The 20,901-nt window shown below is 38.9% G+C and overlaps 1 protein-coding gene across 5 annotated transcripts in view; it reads right to left on the bottom strand.

The window, feature by feature from the left end:
• Positions 1–1,344: 1,344 nt before the first annotated feature.
• LOC116062965 (mucin-5AC) overlaps positions 1,345–20,901 on the bottom strand; it is a 35,440-nt gene continuing 15,883 nt past the window's right edge. For all 5 annotated transcript variants that reach the window (XM_035991592.1, XM_035991590.1, XM_035991591.1 and 2 more), the window contains exon 4: positions 1,345–2,318. In XM_035991592.1, coding sequence (XP_035847485.1) covers positions 2,129–2,318 — 190 coding nt within the window. In that variant the 3' untranslated portion in view covers positions 1,345–2,128. The remainder of the gene's footprint in view (positions 2,319–20,901) is intronic.

Raw genomic sequence — 20,901 nt, 5'->3', positions numbered from 1 at the left:
TGCTTTGTTTGAGGCAAAGTGGAAGCTGGCAATAGTTGTACAAATCCAAACAAGCAGGCAAACAAACTGAGAGCTAACACTTTACGAAGTTTGGAATAAATTAGGCCAGGATCTCATACCACCTCAGAGGCTCATAGAAGCAGCTTATGTGTGTCATGAATTACTAAGTAGTAATATTTGGGGCTTCTCACAGCCATCAAACAGCTGAGGCTTAATTCCCTGAGACTTGCCCTGAAGTGTCCAGGAAAGTGGGCTGATCGTAGCCGCCATCTGAGGACTGAGAGCGTCTGCTCAGTGCATTGAGTTGTGATATCTTAGAAATGTGTAACATGTTTTATGTTTTGCTAGAGATCCAAAATCATTTACATATCATTGTGTCTTAAAAGTGACGAATAAAATGTCTAATAATAATAGCCAGTGGTGGAAAGTAACTGAGTACATTAACTAGTTCACTTTGGATTGCAATTGTGCTACCTTATACTCCTACGCCACTACATATCAGAGTGAACTGTTCTTTACCTTTTACTCCTCTTCATTTATCTGACAGCTGTAGCTACTACTTACTTTCATATTAAAAGTCTACATTTAAATCATATGGTAAGCTTATAAAATACAATGCATTGTATTAGACTGAAAGCTATTTCTACTCTCTTGTCACATTCCAGAGGTATATGAGTGCTGGATGGTTTCATTCACATGTAAATAACTGTTTAAGGCCCAAAGTGGTTAAATTGTCCAATGTGAAGACAATAGAGTAGAAGTGCAGCTGGTCTTTGTGGTGATCACATACAGGTACTCTTTGGATACTTCAGGTGTGCAAGCTACTGCTGACAATGACCTTGATTGGTCATTTTAATACATATGTATATGTATGTAAAATAAAGGCATTTTCCTTTTTTTCATTTTTTGCACAGACCCTATGTGCCTTGGATTGTTTTTGAATGAGACTTGCATTTTATATGTTTTTGAGACCATATTCCCCCATGCAATGAGCCCTTCACAAGATGGAGGAAATAAAATGATCTAATATTTGACCAAAAAGAGCAAATATTAGAGAAAAGTCCAAAAATTATAACAAGTTTGTTGCAATGTCCCCACTAATCATTGTACATGCCCTCAGAGTTATCTTGTGATCCTTTTGTACTTCTATACTTTTACCTATGACTTTCAATGCAGGACTTTTACTTGTAATGGAGTATATTTACATTAATATTGTGGTACAATTTGATACATTCTTATAAAATATTGATTATAGCTGCTTTAAATAAAGGATACAAATACTTCTTCCACCACTAATAATGGTTTAAACATGTTGAACTAGGAAAGAAAACACACACAACCAGCTGTGGTAAAATACTTTTATAGAGCAGTAATCCATATCTGAAATATAGCATCCTAGCAGAATAGCTCTGATATGTAGAGAACTCAACTCACTCATTTTCTCAATTTATATATGCCTTTTATGTAAATATGTCACATAATTTGTTTATATGTTGACTGTGTGTGTGCTGTATGTGCATGTAGACGTGTAGTAGTTTGTCATCAATTACAGTATATTAAAAGTTTGAAATACAGGTCATAATAATTATTTTTAAATGTCTCTGGATATAAAAGCTGGTGTTCTGACCCTCATTAGTCCATTAATGAAGATGAATCCTCCCTCTGTCTTTTTTTCTCTTTGTCTTTATTCATTTCATCTTTTATAAATATTCTCCGTCCTCTCTGCTGTATTGCCTCTTGTACAGTGCCCCTTGCCCTGTTCCACCTGCTATATATTCTCTTTATATCTTCTAATTGCTTCCTAACTGTGAGTCATATTGTGGACTGAACTTTTGCTTTTATTTGACTTCAGCACTTTTACTTCCCTGCGCCAGTATCAAACCTGCAAGTGCTGAAGAGGCATTTTAAGAGCAGTAACAACATTTGTGCCCCAGTCAAACCATTCTCATCATCTCCAACAATAACAGTGAAAATTGCAACCTTTGTAACCCTTTATCCTCCCACAGTTTCATGTTTGCATTTTAATTCTTTAGTTCATTCCACACATAATCAAATCTCCACAATTTATCATTTGTAGTTTTTTTTAGGGGGTACACAGTGCATTATAGTATCATATGTCCTCCAGCACTCAGAGGAACCAGAAACATTTCTTCCTGTTCTTCTTGTTGGTGGCAGGGGGTCGCACTGGCTGAGGGGAGTCTTGTTGGTGGGGTTCAGAGTGCTGGGGAGTGGGAGTCTGTGGCGATCCCTCAGGAGGGTCACCCACCTTCCATGTGCGTACCACTTGCCCTTCCTGCAGACGAAAGTCATGCTCTACACTAGAAAGAGAGAGACAATGCGGGAAAGTGTCAGTTATGTTTGTTTAAACCTGCAGTAACTGATTTGACTGACTCTTTTAGCACTATTTTTGGTCTCTACCCACTCCAGTCAGAAATATCTGTTTTTAAGCTGCTGGAGCTTTTTCTCTTAAAACAGTTGCCTTTTGCGGCGGAAAATAATGGTGTGAGAGCGTTAAGAGTGAACCAAAACAGTAAGCTGCAGGTTGGACAGCTAAACAATGAGCTTATAAGCTTACTATAAAGCTCAATAAAGCCGAGGGGAGCTGAGAGTTTAGGTGATAATTCTCTGTAGGTTCATCAGTACGAGCACATTGTCACATTGTTATTATAAAAATCAATTATAGCCATTTTAAACATTGCCGAAATAAAGATAATAAGTGCAAGATACAAGAAAGAACTAGTGTGAAAAGCATGAAAGAGTAGCAGCGAACACTACTTTATCTGCCACTTCCTAGTAGAAAATAATGAAGTTGTTGACAAAGTGAATCAAGAGCTAAAATGCTGAGTATCACAGAAATGTTGCAGCACCATGAGGGATCTCAGGACTGCAGTTGACACACACACCAAACAAAAAGTCAGCAAGGTGCATTGTCAGTCACATGACAGTATAGCTCAGGGGCTTCAGTGCCGAAATGAGATGTGAACTGTGATGCACCTCTGCAGAAGCTATAGGTAAATGTAAGCAATAATAACTGAATGCATCTGCAATAAAGGAATAAGGACAATATTTGCTTAGTGAATTACTTTTGTCAGCAGTTACATGTTGGGTAAGCTTTCCCCCCGTGAACTGATTCTTTTCCCCTCTTTTCTTTTTTTATTCATTTTACTTTGCTACTATTCTTGCTTATTATGCAGTGGCCTAGTTAGCTGGTGTTTCTCATCACAGCAGCACAGATGCTAGAAATAAAGAGGACTCCCTCGGTTGAGAAGTGCTGCAGAGGAAGCAATGAGGACTGAGCTCAGCAGCAGCAGGGCCTGGAGTTTTCAGACAAGAAAAATGAGGACTCTCACATTCATATCCATCTGGCTTCATAGCTCCCACTCCCTCAGTCACTCAACCACTTCACTCTGGGTGCTCACTGGTATTCTAATGCACAAAATAAACAAATGAAACATCAAGCTCCAGACAGGAGCACAGTGCAGGCAACGGGTACGGACAGAGTAAACAGTAAAACAGTGAGTGGGTACAAAGAGCCGTGGAGAGGATTTCTTCCCTCCGCAATATTCACAGCAGGTAGGAAAAAAGCCACTTCAACTAAACCTTTTTGTGGCAGATGGGACTGCTTTACAGATTGAAACCGAAGCTGTAAAATGAGGCGCTAGTCAGTAGTAGGCGATGGAGACTATCTCTGCTGTTCTACTGCCCTGAAATGAATAGAGTAAATAAAGTACTCCATTCCCACATCTTCACAGCCTCCCTATGTGTGCCACCATACAGCTCAGCTCCCTATAGAGCTCCCCAGTGGCTCCTGCCTTGTGTCCGCTGTGTTCCCTCTTTGTGAAAATGAATAGCCCCAGTCCACAGCTCAGGCACAGTGGCGCTGTAGCGAGCTGTCCACCCTCAACCTTAATTATCTGCACACTGAGCCCACAAACTGTGGCAGGCAGGGAGCTGTGGACCTAACACAGTACTTTCCGCTATTCCTCTTCTGTCCTCAGACCTTTTCTGGCTATAGGCTGCACCCCACCTCAGGTCCTGCCTGTGGGCAAATTACAGTAGGTGTGTTTTACAGATAATGCAGGCCATAATTTAGATGTAGAGTGTCAGAGCTGCGGTTTATGCAATATAGGTTTTTTATAGGTTTTATAGGAGTGTGGGAGAGAATGATCGTGCTAGTGTGTTGACGTGAGCCATAGGTGGCAGCTACAAGCTCATTTTAACACTAGTGTAACTGAATTTGATAGAATTGTGTTTTCACAGTAGTTTCTTTGTAATTGCTGTGTGTATACCTGATGTTCTGTAATAGAAATCATATAGCCTTAAAAAAGTCAAAAATGTGTTTTGGTTATAGTTACATCACTTGGATATTTGACCTTCACTGTGCAGAATGATATTTGTGCAGAGTTTGACACTAGAAAGCTGTTTACATGTTCCTCTGCTGAAGGGGAAAAGGTCATCGCCTTAAATCTGATGTGTATGTTCAAGGAAGTCAATCATGGTCCAATATGCAACTTAGAATCAGCAAGAGTTGTCTGGTGCCATATACTGAAGAGAAGATGACAGCACACCTAGCTCCAGTGATTTTATTATTGATGCTTAAAAACACTTCTTTTTCAAGGCAATTTCAATAGAAGTGTCAGATACAGCTTTATATACTGTATAGACATCCCACACCTGGTGGTAATCCACAATCAGTGACATCCTCAAAAAGTTACGAGGGATCAGCAGAGTTTATAACAATCACTGAACATTACAACAAGTTAAGAGAATTAACAACATTTTTATCCATATATATTTGTTGCAAGGGACACACAATAAAGACTACAACTTTTCAAGTTTATCCCAACAGATGTTCAAATGCCTCAATAAGCCATTTTAAAGAGGACAATCTAAAAGGGCTACAAAGAAATGCATGTCTCTGTGTTCATTTAGCCATTACAACAAATGTATAGTTAGAACAATTAAATAATACAGAGACATAATATATAATATATAAACAACATTAAAATAATTAAATCAATAGAGAAAAAAAGGTGTACCCTTCCAACTTGTTGATGATGTCACCGACTGTGGATTATATAAGAGGCTGTATCTGATATATCTTGTATTGAACTTGCCTTAGGACCCAAGTGGGATTCAAATCTTGGTTATACAATAAAATTATTGAAGCTTAGTGTGTAGCCATCTTCTTTTCTAATATGCAATTTACAGAAGTGTGATGGTGAAACTTGAAACCTCCAGTTCCCTTACACTGGAGGTGGAATAGACTTTTCAGCGAAGAAGTAGACATCTTGTGTCGAGCAGTTCAACTTTTAAAATGAAATACATTTGCATTTTTATAGATTCTGGATTTTTCAATGAGGGAAAAGAAGTAGATGTCATTTAAATAATGTTTAACAAGTTACAGGTGCAGTAGGTAAAACTTACTTTCTGTCATGTTTGCTGAAACTGACCCTATGTTTCAGTAGAACTACATGAAGCAGGTAATAAAAAAACTAATCCGGCTCCTCTGGCACCACCTGTAGTGCGATTTGCAAAAATCCACAGCTCCCTGTTCAGATGCACCAATCAGGGCCAGGGGGGGTGTCTAACTGCGTGTCAATCACTGCTCATGCACACACATTCATTCTCCCTTGTGGGGGGAGGGGCTTAGGAGACCGTTTTGAGCTATTTATTGTCTCCTTTCATGTATCTAATTGTATTATACTTCCACGTTTTGGTGGTTGAGACAACAATGACTCAGAGTTTCAGTGGGAGGATCAAAGTGACTACAAGTCAACTACACATCAGCTGGAAAAGTTAATACATCTTGCAGTTAAACATGTGTCAGTACACTATCCATTCCCACTGTGCGACCTTACTTTGTGCACGTCATTCCATCCTTAGAGATTTACTGTATAAATCTCTTTTTTAATCATTCAATTTTGGAGACAGCGACCTTGGCCAAGAGCACTACCCCAGCGCATCTCTAGAGGGGATTGAATCAGCAGATTTGTAGTTACCATATCATTTGCCTGGAATTCAAGGTGATTCACAACTGCCAGTTTAAAACAATTAGAGGGAATTAGCAGTAACTTTTGAAATGTGTTACTGGCACTACAAAGTACAAATTGCTGTCTATAGTACCATATCTTTTACTGCAGTCAGGTGAACTTAAACACAGTACGGGCTGGTGGTCAGAAGAAAGACCAGGATGCTTACACTTACTTTTCTGTAAATAAGGATGTTAGGTGCAGTCAGATTGGATAGAGGCTGAAAATTTGACAAGCTGAAAATAATTATTAAACTAAAACAGTAATTTAAAATAATATAAGCATAGAAGTTGAGCAGGGCTTCATCTCTTTTTCATCCTTCCATCTATAAAACATTTATACAACGCCAACAGGAGATCATCATTTCTCCTCCGTCTCTCCTCCTCTGTGCTTTTGCTGAGGGGTGGAGGAGAGACCTTCAGCAGAATTATAGCAGTGCAAAGGCAATCAACTCGAAATATCTTTGCAATTTGCTCTCCTATAGACTGAATATTCTTTTGAAAAGAGAGAGAGAACATTTTCATTTTCGGCAGAGCAGTGTTGAAGTACTCCACCTGCAAATGAATGTACGCCAACACATAAACTGGGTTGATACAACAGATACATGTGCAGATAGACACTCCACCATCTACTGTAACACCCCAACATCCACACACACACACACACACACACACACACACACACACACACACACAGAGAAACACACACAAAATTCCTATTACTACTCAGGAGAACAGGCTGTACCCTCTCATCTGACTATTATTTTGAGGTTGTCCCACCAGCTGCTTGGCTGTCACAGAGCATCCCAAACTGTGGTCCAGTGGATTTGGCAGAGTGATGTAAACGAGCATGTGTGTACTTAATGTTTGAATCTAAACTTTAATTCTGGCACAAGATATTAATTAATCCAACAGGGTGTAATTTTGTTCAGGTCCTCAATTTCAATAGAATCTGCAGCAGTATGATACTAAATGGTTCAGAATAAAGTTCTTCCTCATATACTGATCCATGCATCCTCAGTGTTGTTTGAGCATGTATGTACATGTTTGTCTATGTCCTGTATATTTTCACAATGTAGGATCCAAACTATTAATTAACTGTAGGTTAAGCCACAGTGCAAGCCTAATTTTCTTTCTTACTCTTAATGCAAAAGGTAAGGTATATGGAGACTTAAACTATAGGAAAATTAGGGGTTATAGTAGGGGGGATGTACAGCATTGATCAGTACCTCAGAAGTAATTCAAGGCAGTCAGGTGAAGCCTCTGTCAAGCAGAAACTCTATGGGCATCATTTAGAAATATTGGACAGTAAGGGTAATTGTATTTTGCAGGCCTAGATTTTGGCCAAGCAATTAAACCTGACTGGACAGAGATTCAATTAGTGGAGAAGAGAATTACACTACTAAAGTGAAATCACAAGCCAGCTAAAAGAGTTAAGAAAACCACAAAATAAAACAGGGCTAAGAGCTCTGTAAGGCTATACTCAAGCACAGCAGTGCTTTGAGCTAAATGCTAACGTCAGCATGCTATCATACTCACAATGACAATGCTACTTAACAGGTGAAATGTTTACCATGTAAACCATCTTGCTTTGAGTATTAGCATGCTAACATTTGCTAATTAGCACTAAACACAAAGTCTAGCTGGGGCTGATGGAAATGCCATCAGTTTACAGGTATTTGGTCAAAAACCAAAGTATTGGACAAATTGAAATTCTGACCTGGCGATGGCTTCTCATGAAAAATTAAGAGATACATTATTATAATGAATCTTGAGGGGATCATGAATATCTGAGTACCAAATGTCAATAAAATCCATCCAATTGTTGAGGTATTTTATTCAACGATAGAGGAAAAGTTGAACGATTGCTAAACTCAGTAGGATTAATCGTCTGGGAACCATGCATGTTTGTCCAAAATTTCATGGCAATCCTTCCAATAGTTGTTGAGATATTTCAGTCAAAGTGGTGAACAGAACATCAGACTGTCATAGAGCCACACCGCTGGCATGGCTATAAAACTGTCTCAACACAATGAGTTATTTACAACAAGTTTTTTAAAAAGTGTCTGCTAGCTGGAAAAATATAATTAAATCAGTATCTCAGGGTGACAGCCCCCCGCCCCCCCCCCCCATACACATATAGTATTTTCATTTCAACATGGGGGGGTTTTAATGAGGGTTTTATTTCACCAGGGTTTTATTTCATTTTTTATTTTGTTAATCAATGTTGTTAAGAGAAAGATGTATGCTTAAGGGCACCACTAGAGGCCCCAAACCCCCCCCCCACCAATTTGTCGCCCTAGGCAATCGCCTAGTTCGCCTATAGCAGTCGCCGGCCATGGACAAGCTTAAAAACAAAATATGAGCTCCAGATAATTAAGTTTTAATCGTAAGAAATTGTCTTATATCTAAAGTTAATCAAATAATTAAGGTGCAATCTCAAGCCAGACACCCAGTCAGATAGTGTCAGTGTTCTTGTTGTCAGGTTCAATTTATTGACAGCTGGCTGAGGCATCTTATGTCTGATGGCTTGAACTGATCGGAATTGACAGAGGATCGCTCCCAGTGTAACTACAGAGCTGAAATCTGTAATCTTAAAGTGCTCATATTATGCTCATTTTCAGTTCATAATTGTATTTAGAGGTAATAGGTTTATGTGGTTTAATTAAAAAAAAAAAACACCATATTTTTGTTGTACTGCACATTGCTGCAGCTCCTCTTTTCACCCTGTGTGTTGAGCTCTCTGTTTTAGCTACAGAGTGAGGCATCTCACTTCTGTTCCATCTTTGTTGGGAGTCGCACATCCGCAGTAACTAGGTAAGGACTACTAGCCAGTCAGAAGCAGAGTATGAGGCCGTGCCACGCTAGCAGCTAGGCGAGCATTATGACGTGTGTTACAAAGTGACGCACGTTTGTCACGGAAGTAAAGGCTGGACTACAATAGAGCAGTTTGGAGCAGTTTGTGAACAGTGTTTTCTCTGGAAGATGGTAAGTCCCTTTGGGGTGGACTTTGGGCTTTTTCACTTTGTAAACCTATAATGTGCACAAAAATATATATAACACAATAAAGGAAAGGGAAAAAGCCAAAAAGCACAATATGAGCACTTTAAATATCCACACCTCCATTCATCATTAAAAAAAACTAAAGATGTACAGAAGGCTTCACTAACAAGATAGCAGACTCAGTCAAGAACCAAGGGAAGTTGATGTCTGAACAGTGAGGCAACGTATTATTTCAGTTTATATCGCTGGAAGGAGATTGTGTGACTGAGCAGGAAAAGAAAGACACAGACACTGTAAACATCACTAATACCTCTGGGACACGTCATCATATGATTTATGCTATCTACGTATGCGATATAATTTATGTCATAGGATGCTAAAACCTTAAATGCACATTACAAGTAGTCAGATCACATTACTCGAAAATGCCTGCATGAGACAGAACAATGTATTGTATGTGTGCTGGGATACAAATTTGGCCTTTTTCAAGGTCAATACATTTGGCTTCATAACTGAGTGCTGAAGTGCTTGGCAGCAATTCAGAATAAACAAAGGGAAACCTGTTGTGAATGATTTTAAATAACCTTGTATAGCTTTAACGTTACTGTCTCTCCCTCCATTTCTTTCCATTGTGTAATTATGAATGCCTAATATTTACATTTTCATAGCAATTACCCACACAAATTTGATTAATGTAACCTTATTTGCAACCTCTAGCACTTTCCACAGAGCTTTGTTTTTCAAAAAATCAACAGCACAGCCATTCCCAGCGAGAGAGTGCAAACTTTCACCTTGTTTGTATTTGTCTCCCTGTGCATGACTAAATGACATAAAATGTTGTTTATTGAAGAGACCAGATGAAGAACTTGGGATATTTAAGATCAGAGAAAGTCCTCTGCATCAAATAGCTTCATAAATAAAGAGCAAGTGAGGCTAAGATTGATTATTGAGGAAGCATAAGCTAGAGATGAGGAAATAAAAGCAGATGTAGGCCAGCAGTTTACAGTCCCATCAGAGATAGCCTACAGCAGCTTAAGACTTGACCCGCTATTGTGGTCTAACTCTCAGTGCTTTGTTTACTCTGTAGAGCTCATTGTACCATGGGAAGATGCTGTACAAAGTGTATAAATGAGACAAGCTTGTATACACTAAACCAGCAGCCAAATGCGAGGCTGGCAGTCCTGAGCATCCAGGATCTGCTCAGTGGGGGGAAAAAGCTGTTCACTGTGAATTCACACTCATTACTGGTTTACTTTGGGAGTTCACTGTGCGTGCATGCTGCTATCACCTAACTGCGTCTGTCAGTAGCTGTTTTGAGTGACCTGATTATTAAATGTACCATAACAGAGGGAGTGGTAGGTGAGATGTAGACTGGTGACAACACAAATACACCATGTGTGGCTGTTGTCCGACAAAAATGAAAAACAATTAGTGAGAAAATGAAATAAAGTTATGGTAAGTGATTTCTTCTTTTTGGCCACTTGGGGGCAGCAGAAACAAGCTGCAAACACAACATTAACATATTATTATCTTTTGAAGCAATTTTCTAAACAAGCACAGGACTTTGACCAAGGAGACCAGGATTCGAGGCCCGTTTGAAAATAAAAGTAAACTGCAAGTTTTTTTCTAAATTCACGGAATAAATGGAGCGTCTCGTGTGTAACCCTAGTGAAGTAGCGTCTGATTTTAACCCATACCACAATGTTTTTTCTAAACTTAGCTAAGTAGTTTAGGTGCCTAAACATAACCAAGTAGTCTTGTATACCTAAACAAAACTAAACTGCAACTGTTTCACAACGTTAACGACCTGTTTAAAACATCAACAACTTCTGTTTTGGTCTCCACGCACTCCTTTGTGAAATATCTGGCTCTTCAGCTGCTAAATGCTCCACTATGTTCACCTGCTGGTTGATAACTGTCTGCCTGCTGTTTAGTGCTAAGCACGTAGTGTACAGTGGGTTTAGAGCTTTTTTTGCTGTTGCGGCAGAAAGCAACGCTTTGAGAGTGGTAAGAGTGAACCAAAAAGTAAAATGCAGATCGGAAAACAACTAACTGAAACTCTAAAAACGCTTGAACAGCTGAAGAGAACCGCAGGATCATGTGATAGTGTCGCTCTGCAGTTGCCTTGTTTCACAACCACTGAGCAGGAAAGTTTGAGCTACAGTAGCATGGTTAACCTATTATTGCGGGCCCTGAACTGCTGAACATATTGTTGCAATTTAGTCTAACTGTAAGTCTGCAGTTTCACAGTTTCAGTGCAGTTAGACTCAAGTCAGTGTAGATCTGTGTCGAAAATAGCTGCGCTGTGCTGGTATTGGACCAAAATCTAGTGTTCGGTCTCCTGGAGCTGTTGTGGGCCAAATTTAGTGCAACATATGTGATGAGGTGTGCTTACTCAGTCTGTCTTTACAATTCAAGCCAGGATTTTTCCTTAACACCCGTCCACAGTGGATATTTATCCAATGCTCAGCGATGGGTAGATATAGATGGGTAAGTTGTGATTTGTTCAAAAGTCACCTGGACATTATCATGGTAAATCAACTGTACAGTAAGTCAGCTAAGGTAAATTAAAAAGGGAAAAGGTGATGGCAGGTTGCACACAGAAGCTGTTTGTCCTCAGCACCGCTGAGGTATTGAGTGATAGCTGCTGGAGCGGAAGGCTCTGATGGATGAGTGGCTATTGAGGAGAACTGAGAGAGGGGTCTGACAGCAGGGTGGCAGTTTGCCACCTGAAAAAAACAAAAAACTAGCAGTTAGGATCCATATTTATCTTTGTCGTACCCATTCATAAACACACACTAACATATGGAGGCATTTTTCACAGTTTTACACTTTATGTGAAGGGGGTGTGTTTTTAGTTTTATCTCTCTAGCATGGAGGTGGAATGGATGAAGACGAGGGGTAATGAAGATTTAGGGCTAAGGTGAGCTGGGAGGATAGTTGGAAGACGTGCATAGAAAGAAAAAAGGGAGCCGATTGACACCAATTTTTTTATACCTAAATGTTTTTGATGACTAAAGAGGTCAAAAATATATGACAGACATATCTAACAGAATAACAGTGGTTTGTTTATATTGATTTGTTGCCTCTAACAAGACATGTAGGTTTTGAGTCTAGAGATAAAATATCTTTAAAATCAGATGTATTTAAGTTGTATTTATGACATTTAATAGATCATTAGGATAAAACAAAATATGAGGAAATTAATAAAACCCCAAAGTCTATGAACTCCACGGAGGTCAGAAATTAAGCAGGGTTTGAACTTGTCTCTCAAGCTGTCTTTTTTCCGAAAAACGATTGTCTGTGCCCCATCATTCCCATTTGAACAACTATCGTGTCTACAGCAGACTTTTCACCCCCACGCCTTCAAGTGTGTTGGAATAGCTAATAAAAATGTTTGCTTGCAGATGACATGAGACGACATGTTGTAAAAACTAATTCATTTTGAGCATATCCCACCTTCATGCAAATAGTTTCTCTCAACCTGGCAACCAAAAAATGCTTATAACGATCTATGAAGCATTAGGAAACAATTTATTAACCATTAATGAATGCGTTAGCATTCAGCATTTAATATCTCATCTATCGATCATCTCTGATAATGACATAAGCTCAGTGCCAAAGCAGGGAGAAGATTGAGAGTGGGTGCAAGTAGGAGAGCTTTAGGGATCTAATTTAGCTGTGGGTGTGATTCTAGCGTGATTAGTATTTATATGACACATCATCCACATTAGGCAGTGCTCCCCTGTTCCACATGCCACTCTTGATCTTCCTCTCTCCTCCCCGTTACAAAGACACAGCACAATGGTGATGGGCACCATCTGGCACTCACTGTTGGCACAAGTTTGGCTCTGTGATTATTGCCAAAAAGCATGAACAAGGGTTATCGCTCTCCCTCTTCTCTTGCCGTGTGTCTCTCTCTCTCCCTCTGTTTCACACCCAGCCTTATATATGTCATTTATTCACAAACAAACTCCTGGGTGGATGGATACAGATTTGTAAGGACATATAAGAATTTTACGGTTTCACATCGCCAGTGAATGGGCTGAGACAAAACAAATTTTGATGTAAGCTGCAGAGAGAGATGTCGTGCTGTCAGAGAAAAAACAGAGAATATGGAACAAATAATACTCTTTATTTCTATTTTCTTGTTTTCTTGCTGTGAAAATCTCGTGCTCCTGCTGGCTGAGCATTTCCTCTGTGTAGTTTCATATGAATGAGATAGATGCCTACAGTGTATTTTCTCTCTCTCCCCTGTGAGGTGCCTGTTGCTCCGTGGCTTAGCCCTGAAGTAAAGATGGATTACTGCAGAAGAACTGCCTGCCCTGCCCTTTACACATTTCACACACACCACTTCTCCATTATCAGCCTCATACACGGGGGAAGCGACACACACACACACACACACACACACACACACACACACACACACACACACACACACACACGCACGTCTGAAAGCTCTGACAGGGTTGTTAGCAAAAGGTCAGAGTCAAGAATCTGACGGATCTTTCTTCAGAGAAACAAAACCTCTCATATCCAGTTAAACTGAAAATACACCAGCTCTTATTTTCCTCTCTTGTTGTATTTAAATCGGTTTCTATTTATCTCTGACTCTCTCTTTCTCTATTTATGGTTTAAGATACACAGCGAGGAGGAAATCTCTTTGTGTTCGGATCAATTCCCTGTCAGATATGGACAACCTGGTGATTTGAAATATCAATGAAAAGCAAATCCAGGCTCTGCAAGCTGCAGATTATCCTGATGTTGCCTAGCTGAAGGGACTTAACCTCAGGGTTTAATAAGTGCATTATTAACTGAGTTGGTTGTGTTGACTATTTGGTGTCTAAGATTTATACTTTATTTTTCTTCAAAACCTAAACACTCCACAATATTTTGAATGTTTTAGTTTAGATAATTAATCTGTGAACCCTCATTTTGATACTATTTATGGCTGGCATTTTTCAACAATACCCATTCAATGTATTTGCAATCTGTAACTGCCTGGACCACATATAGGCATTAGGTACTATATATACTGTATATATAGTACCTAATGCCTATACTGTATATATAGTACCTAATGCCTATATGTGGTCCAACTTTCCCATGTGGAATTGGGTGCCCACACACAAGGGATTTACAAGAAATGCAACCATGTCTCATAGGAATTACATTTATGTAAGCAGCAAATATGTTTTCAAGGAAACATAATGCAACGAGGACAACACTTTCTATTAACATAATTAGGGGAGGCTCAAAAAGTCGATACAGAACGCATGCGTAAAATGTTCAATGACAATGTTTCCCTTACAGCATTCCCTCTTGCAACACAATATCCACTTGTGGCAACGAAAGCAGTTGGTTTATGGTTTGCATGGTTATTTACGCAGTTGCAGCACTCGGTTAAGGTCAGGGAAAGATTGTGGTTACAGTTAATAAAAAACACAACATTAACTGGAACAGTCTAATGCATGAAAGCTGGACTCGCTACATGTCCTTTCTATGTTTCATCCTATGGTTTCAACGTATTGGACAGGCTACTTCCTGCACTGACACAGCACTTGATGTACTGTGTGATATGCATAATAGTCCACTATAAACATAATTTCTATAGATACTGGGTAACCTGATTTGTTCATTTAAAGTTGCTTTTAAAATTTATTTTGTCTTCTCTGTCTTTTACGCACGCACACGCACACGCACTCACGCATGCACGCACAGGTATTTCTGTCACTGTAATATACTCTATACTCGTCTCTTTTTCTCACTCATCTCCTCCTTTCCCTTAACCTGGGAATTCATTTTATATTCTATTCAGTCTGGTATTTTCACTGCCTGTTATGATAATGGCAGGGAATAGTCAATGTTTAATGAATGGCTGGAGGCTGGATACAGGTTCAGAAATATCCTTGTGATCAAGAACATGAGAAGTTCATCTATAATTTGCTCACACATCACTGTGCAGTCACATTTAGCAGAGGAGCTCTGCTAAATGTTCACACACAGAGGCACAGATTTATTTTGGACAGGTTTATGTTCATATGCACACTGTATGTTGCACTATATGTGTAGATGTTGTTTCCCTGGATAAACTGTACACATAAACACCTCGGGTTCTGCTTCATTTGGCTGTGGAAGAGAAGGCAAAGCTATAAGCAACTGCCTAGACAATCTTTCCTCCTCATCTCCTCTCTGACACTCCTCTCACCCCTCTTTTCTGCTGCTCCTATACCCAATCCAGGGCTGTGCGTTTGCACCACTTCTCCTCATCCCCATTTAGGTGTGAAATGTATTTATATTCAAAGTGCAGAAAAACTGAGAAACGGGGCGAGAGAGCAGAGGAAATGACACAAGAAATCTACTGGAAAAGGCGTCTCTTTCTGATGTCTGTAAAGTACCGTATACCTCTGGATAAAACCAGGACAATGAGAAGCTGTCAGTAGCTATGGGCCAGTGTTGGGATGTGGAGAGTATTTGAATTGGACTGCTATGTCCTTCTGGGTCACATGAGAAAGTGAATCAAAGGCAGTGAAAGAAAAAGTGAGCCCAAGCTGAGAAGTAGCACTCTGGAAATGGGGAAGTAGACAGAAGCACATTATAGAGAGCAGGAGTAGTGTGAATGAGGGCTCCATGCACTACAGCCCACAGCTCTTAACACTGACTTGAGTGACAACAAAGACACTATACATTGTTCCTACTTGATTCTCCACTTTAGAGTACTAACTCTCCATATTCCCTTCATTCAGATACACAAAAGACTTCAGGTAATTCCCCACATGCTGTTTTTTTTAAAAACTCAGTCAGTTAATTCCCTCTGATATTTATCAGGCTACATTATACTGCCTGTTTAACCATGCAAGACATGCAACGCTGCTCCATCATGAGGATCTATCGGACAAACGTGTCTGGCAGTCATCCTTTACCCACACCGTGCCAACGGTGAGATGTCTCTAGGTCTCCTTTAACACTGTTTTTACTTTTAAAAATCTTTTAAAGTCGCTGGTGATTCATTTTTAATGTGGATGAATATTTCACTGCACACTGCAGTTAGGCATTTGTAAAAAGGAGGATGAATGAGGGATAGACAGTGAGAGATAGAAAGTTGGAGATATTGAGATGCATACAAGAGTCAGCCCAATATCCCTCCCCGTGCCCAGGGTCTCTTATGCTCCACCAACTCACTCTGGTCTATCGCAATCGAAGGATAGCGTGCGATTATTCAGTCCCGTTATGCAATGTTTCAGTGGAGATGTGTGTCAGGAAGTGCTGATTCATGTTGGGTGTGTGGTGAGGATGGCGAGTGATGAGTTGTTTCTGTAGGCGCTGTCACAAAATGTTCATCTCAAGCCCTCCCAAATGGATCAGTCTGCGGCCTAGGTCCTACGAGTCTTGGAGACTCGTAGAGGAATCCTCCACCCTACCACCACCGCGCCTGGTATGCATTTGCATATCACTGATGTGAAGAGGCGTTCATTGACAAATAGGATGCTTTAAAGAGTCACCACAGACTGTGAATGAGAGGGATAGAGAGAAAACAATACGAGTGTGAAACAAGGCCACATTACAGATATCAAACAAGCATGAGTGGCATCCCCACAGATAACAGTCAGCTAGCAGAAAAGAGAGAAAGAGCAAGAATGCTTCCTCAGTAAGCCTTTTCTCAATTATCTGCTGTTCAGCGAAGGCGATGGCAGATTGTGTTTGAAAAAAAAAAACCTCTTAGTGGACTCATAGTTTAGCAAAAAACGTATGGTCCGGAGAGTCGTTAATCCATCTCAGAGTAGCAGCCCATCGAGCTCCTCCAGTGAAATGCGTGATCGAGCAATAGACAGAGCAGTAGCAGAGATAAAGCAGCAGAGTACAGATCTGATTAGGCTGCTGTCTCCGCAAACTCCTCGGGGATTAAGCACAACAGTTTCTTGTTAGACCTCCCTACTTTGTTCCATACGGCACATTTGCCATTAGCGAAAAGAATAAGGAAGAAAAATAACAACTGCACTCACTATTTAACCCTCCTGCACGGTCGGCCACACAATCAGATACATGTATGAACATGCTGTTAGTGTGCCACTGGTGCTAGATAAATAATTAATAATATTTTAATAATAATAATAATAATAATTTTTCCTTTAATGTGAGACCCTTAAAAAGCAGAACAAATGAAACACGTGTTTATGAGTCTTGGTTGGGTACAACATGTTACATTCTGTTGCCACTAGTATTTACATTTGCATGCTTAATGTGTCATTAGCATTTTTATATAAGCTTTGCCCTGAAAGATGCCCTGAGTAACTGGAGAACAAAGCTCTGTGTGCAAACACACAAAGACACACATGTATCATAATAGCTTTGTACTTTTGACATATTGTTTTTGTTAGACTTTTGTCTGTACTTTTTAAAGGAATATTCGCTATTTCCTGCTAATTACCTCCTTTAAATGTAAGCACTTTTAATTTTCCCTTTTTTTAAATGGACTAAAACACAACTAATGTAAATATGTTCTATGTATCGTGCATTATTCTGTGCAAATTCGCCCAAACTTTCATCGTGACATATTTTTTTTATCTTTGAAAACATTAGGCTTTCCACTTTAAAGCTGCATTCAGTGATTTTCTTTGGCCACTTGGGGGCAGCCCAACAAGCTCTAAAACACAACACTGACGCCACATGATTAAGTTGTAATATGGAACTTGTTAGCACACAGTTTAAACATCAAGCAAACACTGACCAATATTAGCATTTATTTGGAGACGTGTTTTGGGCCACTTGACTCTCCTTTTAGCTCTGTTTTGGTCTCCACCAACTCCTAAGGGAAATATCGGTGTCTTTAGAGGTTACATACTCCACTATCATAGTGGAGTATGTAACTGAGTATGTAAAATGTCAGAGAGACAAAACATAGTGGCACTATATTCACAAAAAATTGGTGTCCTTAAAAGTTCGGATTTTTCCTCATTTTTCCTCATTTTTTTAATTTTAATAATTTTTTTATTCCTCTTTTTAGTCAACTTTAGCATGGGTATGAATACTTATGAGCAGCACTGTATATGTATATATACATATATATATATATATATATATATATATATATATATATATATATATATATATATATATATATATATACATATATACACACACATATATATACATATATACCAGGGCTGTCAATCGATTAAAAAATGTAATCTAATTAATTACATACTCTGTGATTAATTAATCGAAATTAATCGCATACATAATTAACGGTGCCTGAACCGATACTTTTTAAGAAAGTAAAAAAAATAAAATAAAAAAAAAGGGTACTAAACAGCAGTCGGTGACATTAAAGAACGGCTTGTTTATTGCTAAGGCCATATGGTCAAAATTAAATGATTTAATAATAATGTATAACAATAACAATAACTTATTTAACTAGTAAATTGCTGCTGAACGACAAAAACAACCACCAGATGGGAAAAGGACATTTACAATAACTTCAAATGCACCACGAGGCTGTAGTTTACCAGTGTCATTGAACGCACCGTCTGTGTTGTTTCTTCGAAGGCAGCTGCAGATTGTTACATCCCGGTGTTGAATCCTCTACAGTAAAACACAGTCAAACTTTACACCGTTTAGCGTTAGCTGTCAGCATTTTAACCGTGTTTAATCCAGCTACTAGCTAGCGGTAGGCTAACGTTAGCTGCTGTCCAGTATAGTGTTAACTAGCGTCACGTGCAGCGGTGTTTGTTTTGCCTGTATCATCTGTTTCAGAGCATCAGAGAGAAGCGCAGACATATCAGTGGCACCAGATTTCGGTAGCCAGGGTTGGCAGGAAGAAGATTTTTACAAGTAAATGTTCCAGTTAATGATCCAGGCAGCACATTCTCGTCTCCCTCCTTCATTTTATAGTCGAATGGTGGCTAGAACGGCTCCGGGTCAAACGTCAATATGGAATAGATTAATCTGCGTTATACATATATATATATATATATATATATATATATATATATATAAGAAAGAAAAAAGAAAACAGGTAACAAGTAAACTGAATCTAAATAAAAGCTGACTGTTACTGAATATTTGAAATAGAATATGAGGGTTTAACAGTGATGAAATTACAAGTCAGAATTGCATTGAGCATAGTGCATGATTTATAATGGGAGGATGTACAGATGAAATATACAAATATTACTGCCAAAATTAGCATGTTTTTCGCATTTGTTTACATCCCTGTTTGCTGCAGCCGAAAACAACAATAAGAGCAGTGCGAATGAATTAAAACATTAAAGCTGCGGCCAGAAAACCAAAACCAAAAAAAAGCTGAAAGATGCTAAAACACTCTGCAGAGCTCAGGTGAACTGCCGAGTCAGATGATATCTGTGGGTTCATCACAACTGTACAAGCGACCTCTTTCACATTACACGTTTGATCTACTGTTATTATGAAAATATTGATTATAGCAGCTTTAAAATACAGTTGTGTGACATTAGATTTACTCGGGTCGAATTTTCTAGCAGCTTATTACAAATATTCTTGCATGAAAATGATTTTCATTTTTCCAAATATATTGCTGTCTGAGCTTTTCAACTAGATTGATACTGTGTGATGTGCTGAGCTGTGCCTTTACTTTGAGGGCTAAGACTTCTTCAAGAGGCTTTTTAATTGATGGAATCTGTCCTGTCAGATTTTATAGCTTCTCCATCACTCACTCCATTCTGGGCTTCACTTTATCTTTTTTTCCCTTTTTCCTCCAACAGCTTCTTCTCTAGTGCTGCCAAATTCTCTTTTTAGACTCAGCTCAACTTGAGCCTTAAAGAAAGAAAATCTCCTTCCTTTTCAAAGCAGGAAAATCCTCTTGTCACACATGAAAGAAGCATGTCGACTTGAGAGGTAGATTGAGAGATAAGTCTTCATCTGACCATAAAACCCAGGATGTCGACTGAGCGGCGTGTAATATTTCACTTATTCACTCTCTGTATTTCTTATTCCCTTTCTTCAAGATGAGGAACTATCGCTGCTTTATACAGACATTCCTGAGCAGTAACCCTCGCTGTAATATTATAATATATATAAATAATCTTTCAAGATGAAGCTGTATAGCTTCTCAATGAAACATTTTCTTTATAGGGTTAGGCTTCTTCTCCCTCTGCTTGTGCTGTCTTTTTCCATTTTTAAATCTCAGACTTTTTCCCCTGCTTTTTTTTCTTATCCTCAACTATCTTTCTTCTCATCCTCCCCCACTGTCCTTCTTCTTCTTCTTCTTCTTCTTCTTCTTCTTCTTCTTCTTCTTCTTCTTCTACCTCTCTATTTCTTGATTGAGGAGGTTTGCATACACACTATAAATAAATTACTGAAAATAACCAGATTAGACTGAATCATGTATGTGGTGTACAGTTGTTTAAACTTCAGCCATAATATAATTTGTTTGACAATCTGGTTAATGTTGAGGATGTGTTGCAGCTACAGGAAACACCTTATTAGCACTACAGAATAATAAATAATAAATGAGTGAGTAGGTGAGTATGCACAATCAAATCACTGAAAGCAATCAGTCTAAGGTGCATACACGCCAAATTACACAGCTCCAGTCCACAATTAAAAAAGACTGATGATGAATCTTGGACCGTTAATTTGGTTAGGCTTTCTCAGATTTATGACATAATTTGACATAACCCCTCCAAGGGGTTTACATGAGAGTTATAATAATGAGAGTACTGCCGTAACCCTATAACGCCATTTGTTTCCGAGACTTTTACATCATATATATATATATATATATATATATATATATAATATAATATATAACATTTCCTAAATGGCATGCCATAAAAAAACAGATCAATATATTTATAATATGCATGTGTATATAATATATGTAATAT

The sequence above is a fragment of the Sander lucioperca genome, chromosome 14, assembly GCF_008315115.2.
Source record: "Sander lucioperca isolate FBNREF2018 chromosome 14, SLUC_FBN_1.2, whole genome shotgun sequence".
Lineage (NCBI taxonomy): Eukaryota > Metazoa > Chordata > Actinopteri > Perciformes > Percidae > Sander > Sander lucioperca.
The sequence above is the reverse complement of the archived record's forward strand: the minus strand, read 5'-3'. Positions and strand labels throughout refer to the sequence as shown.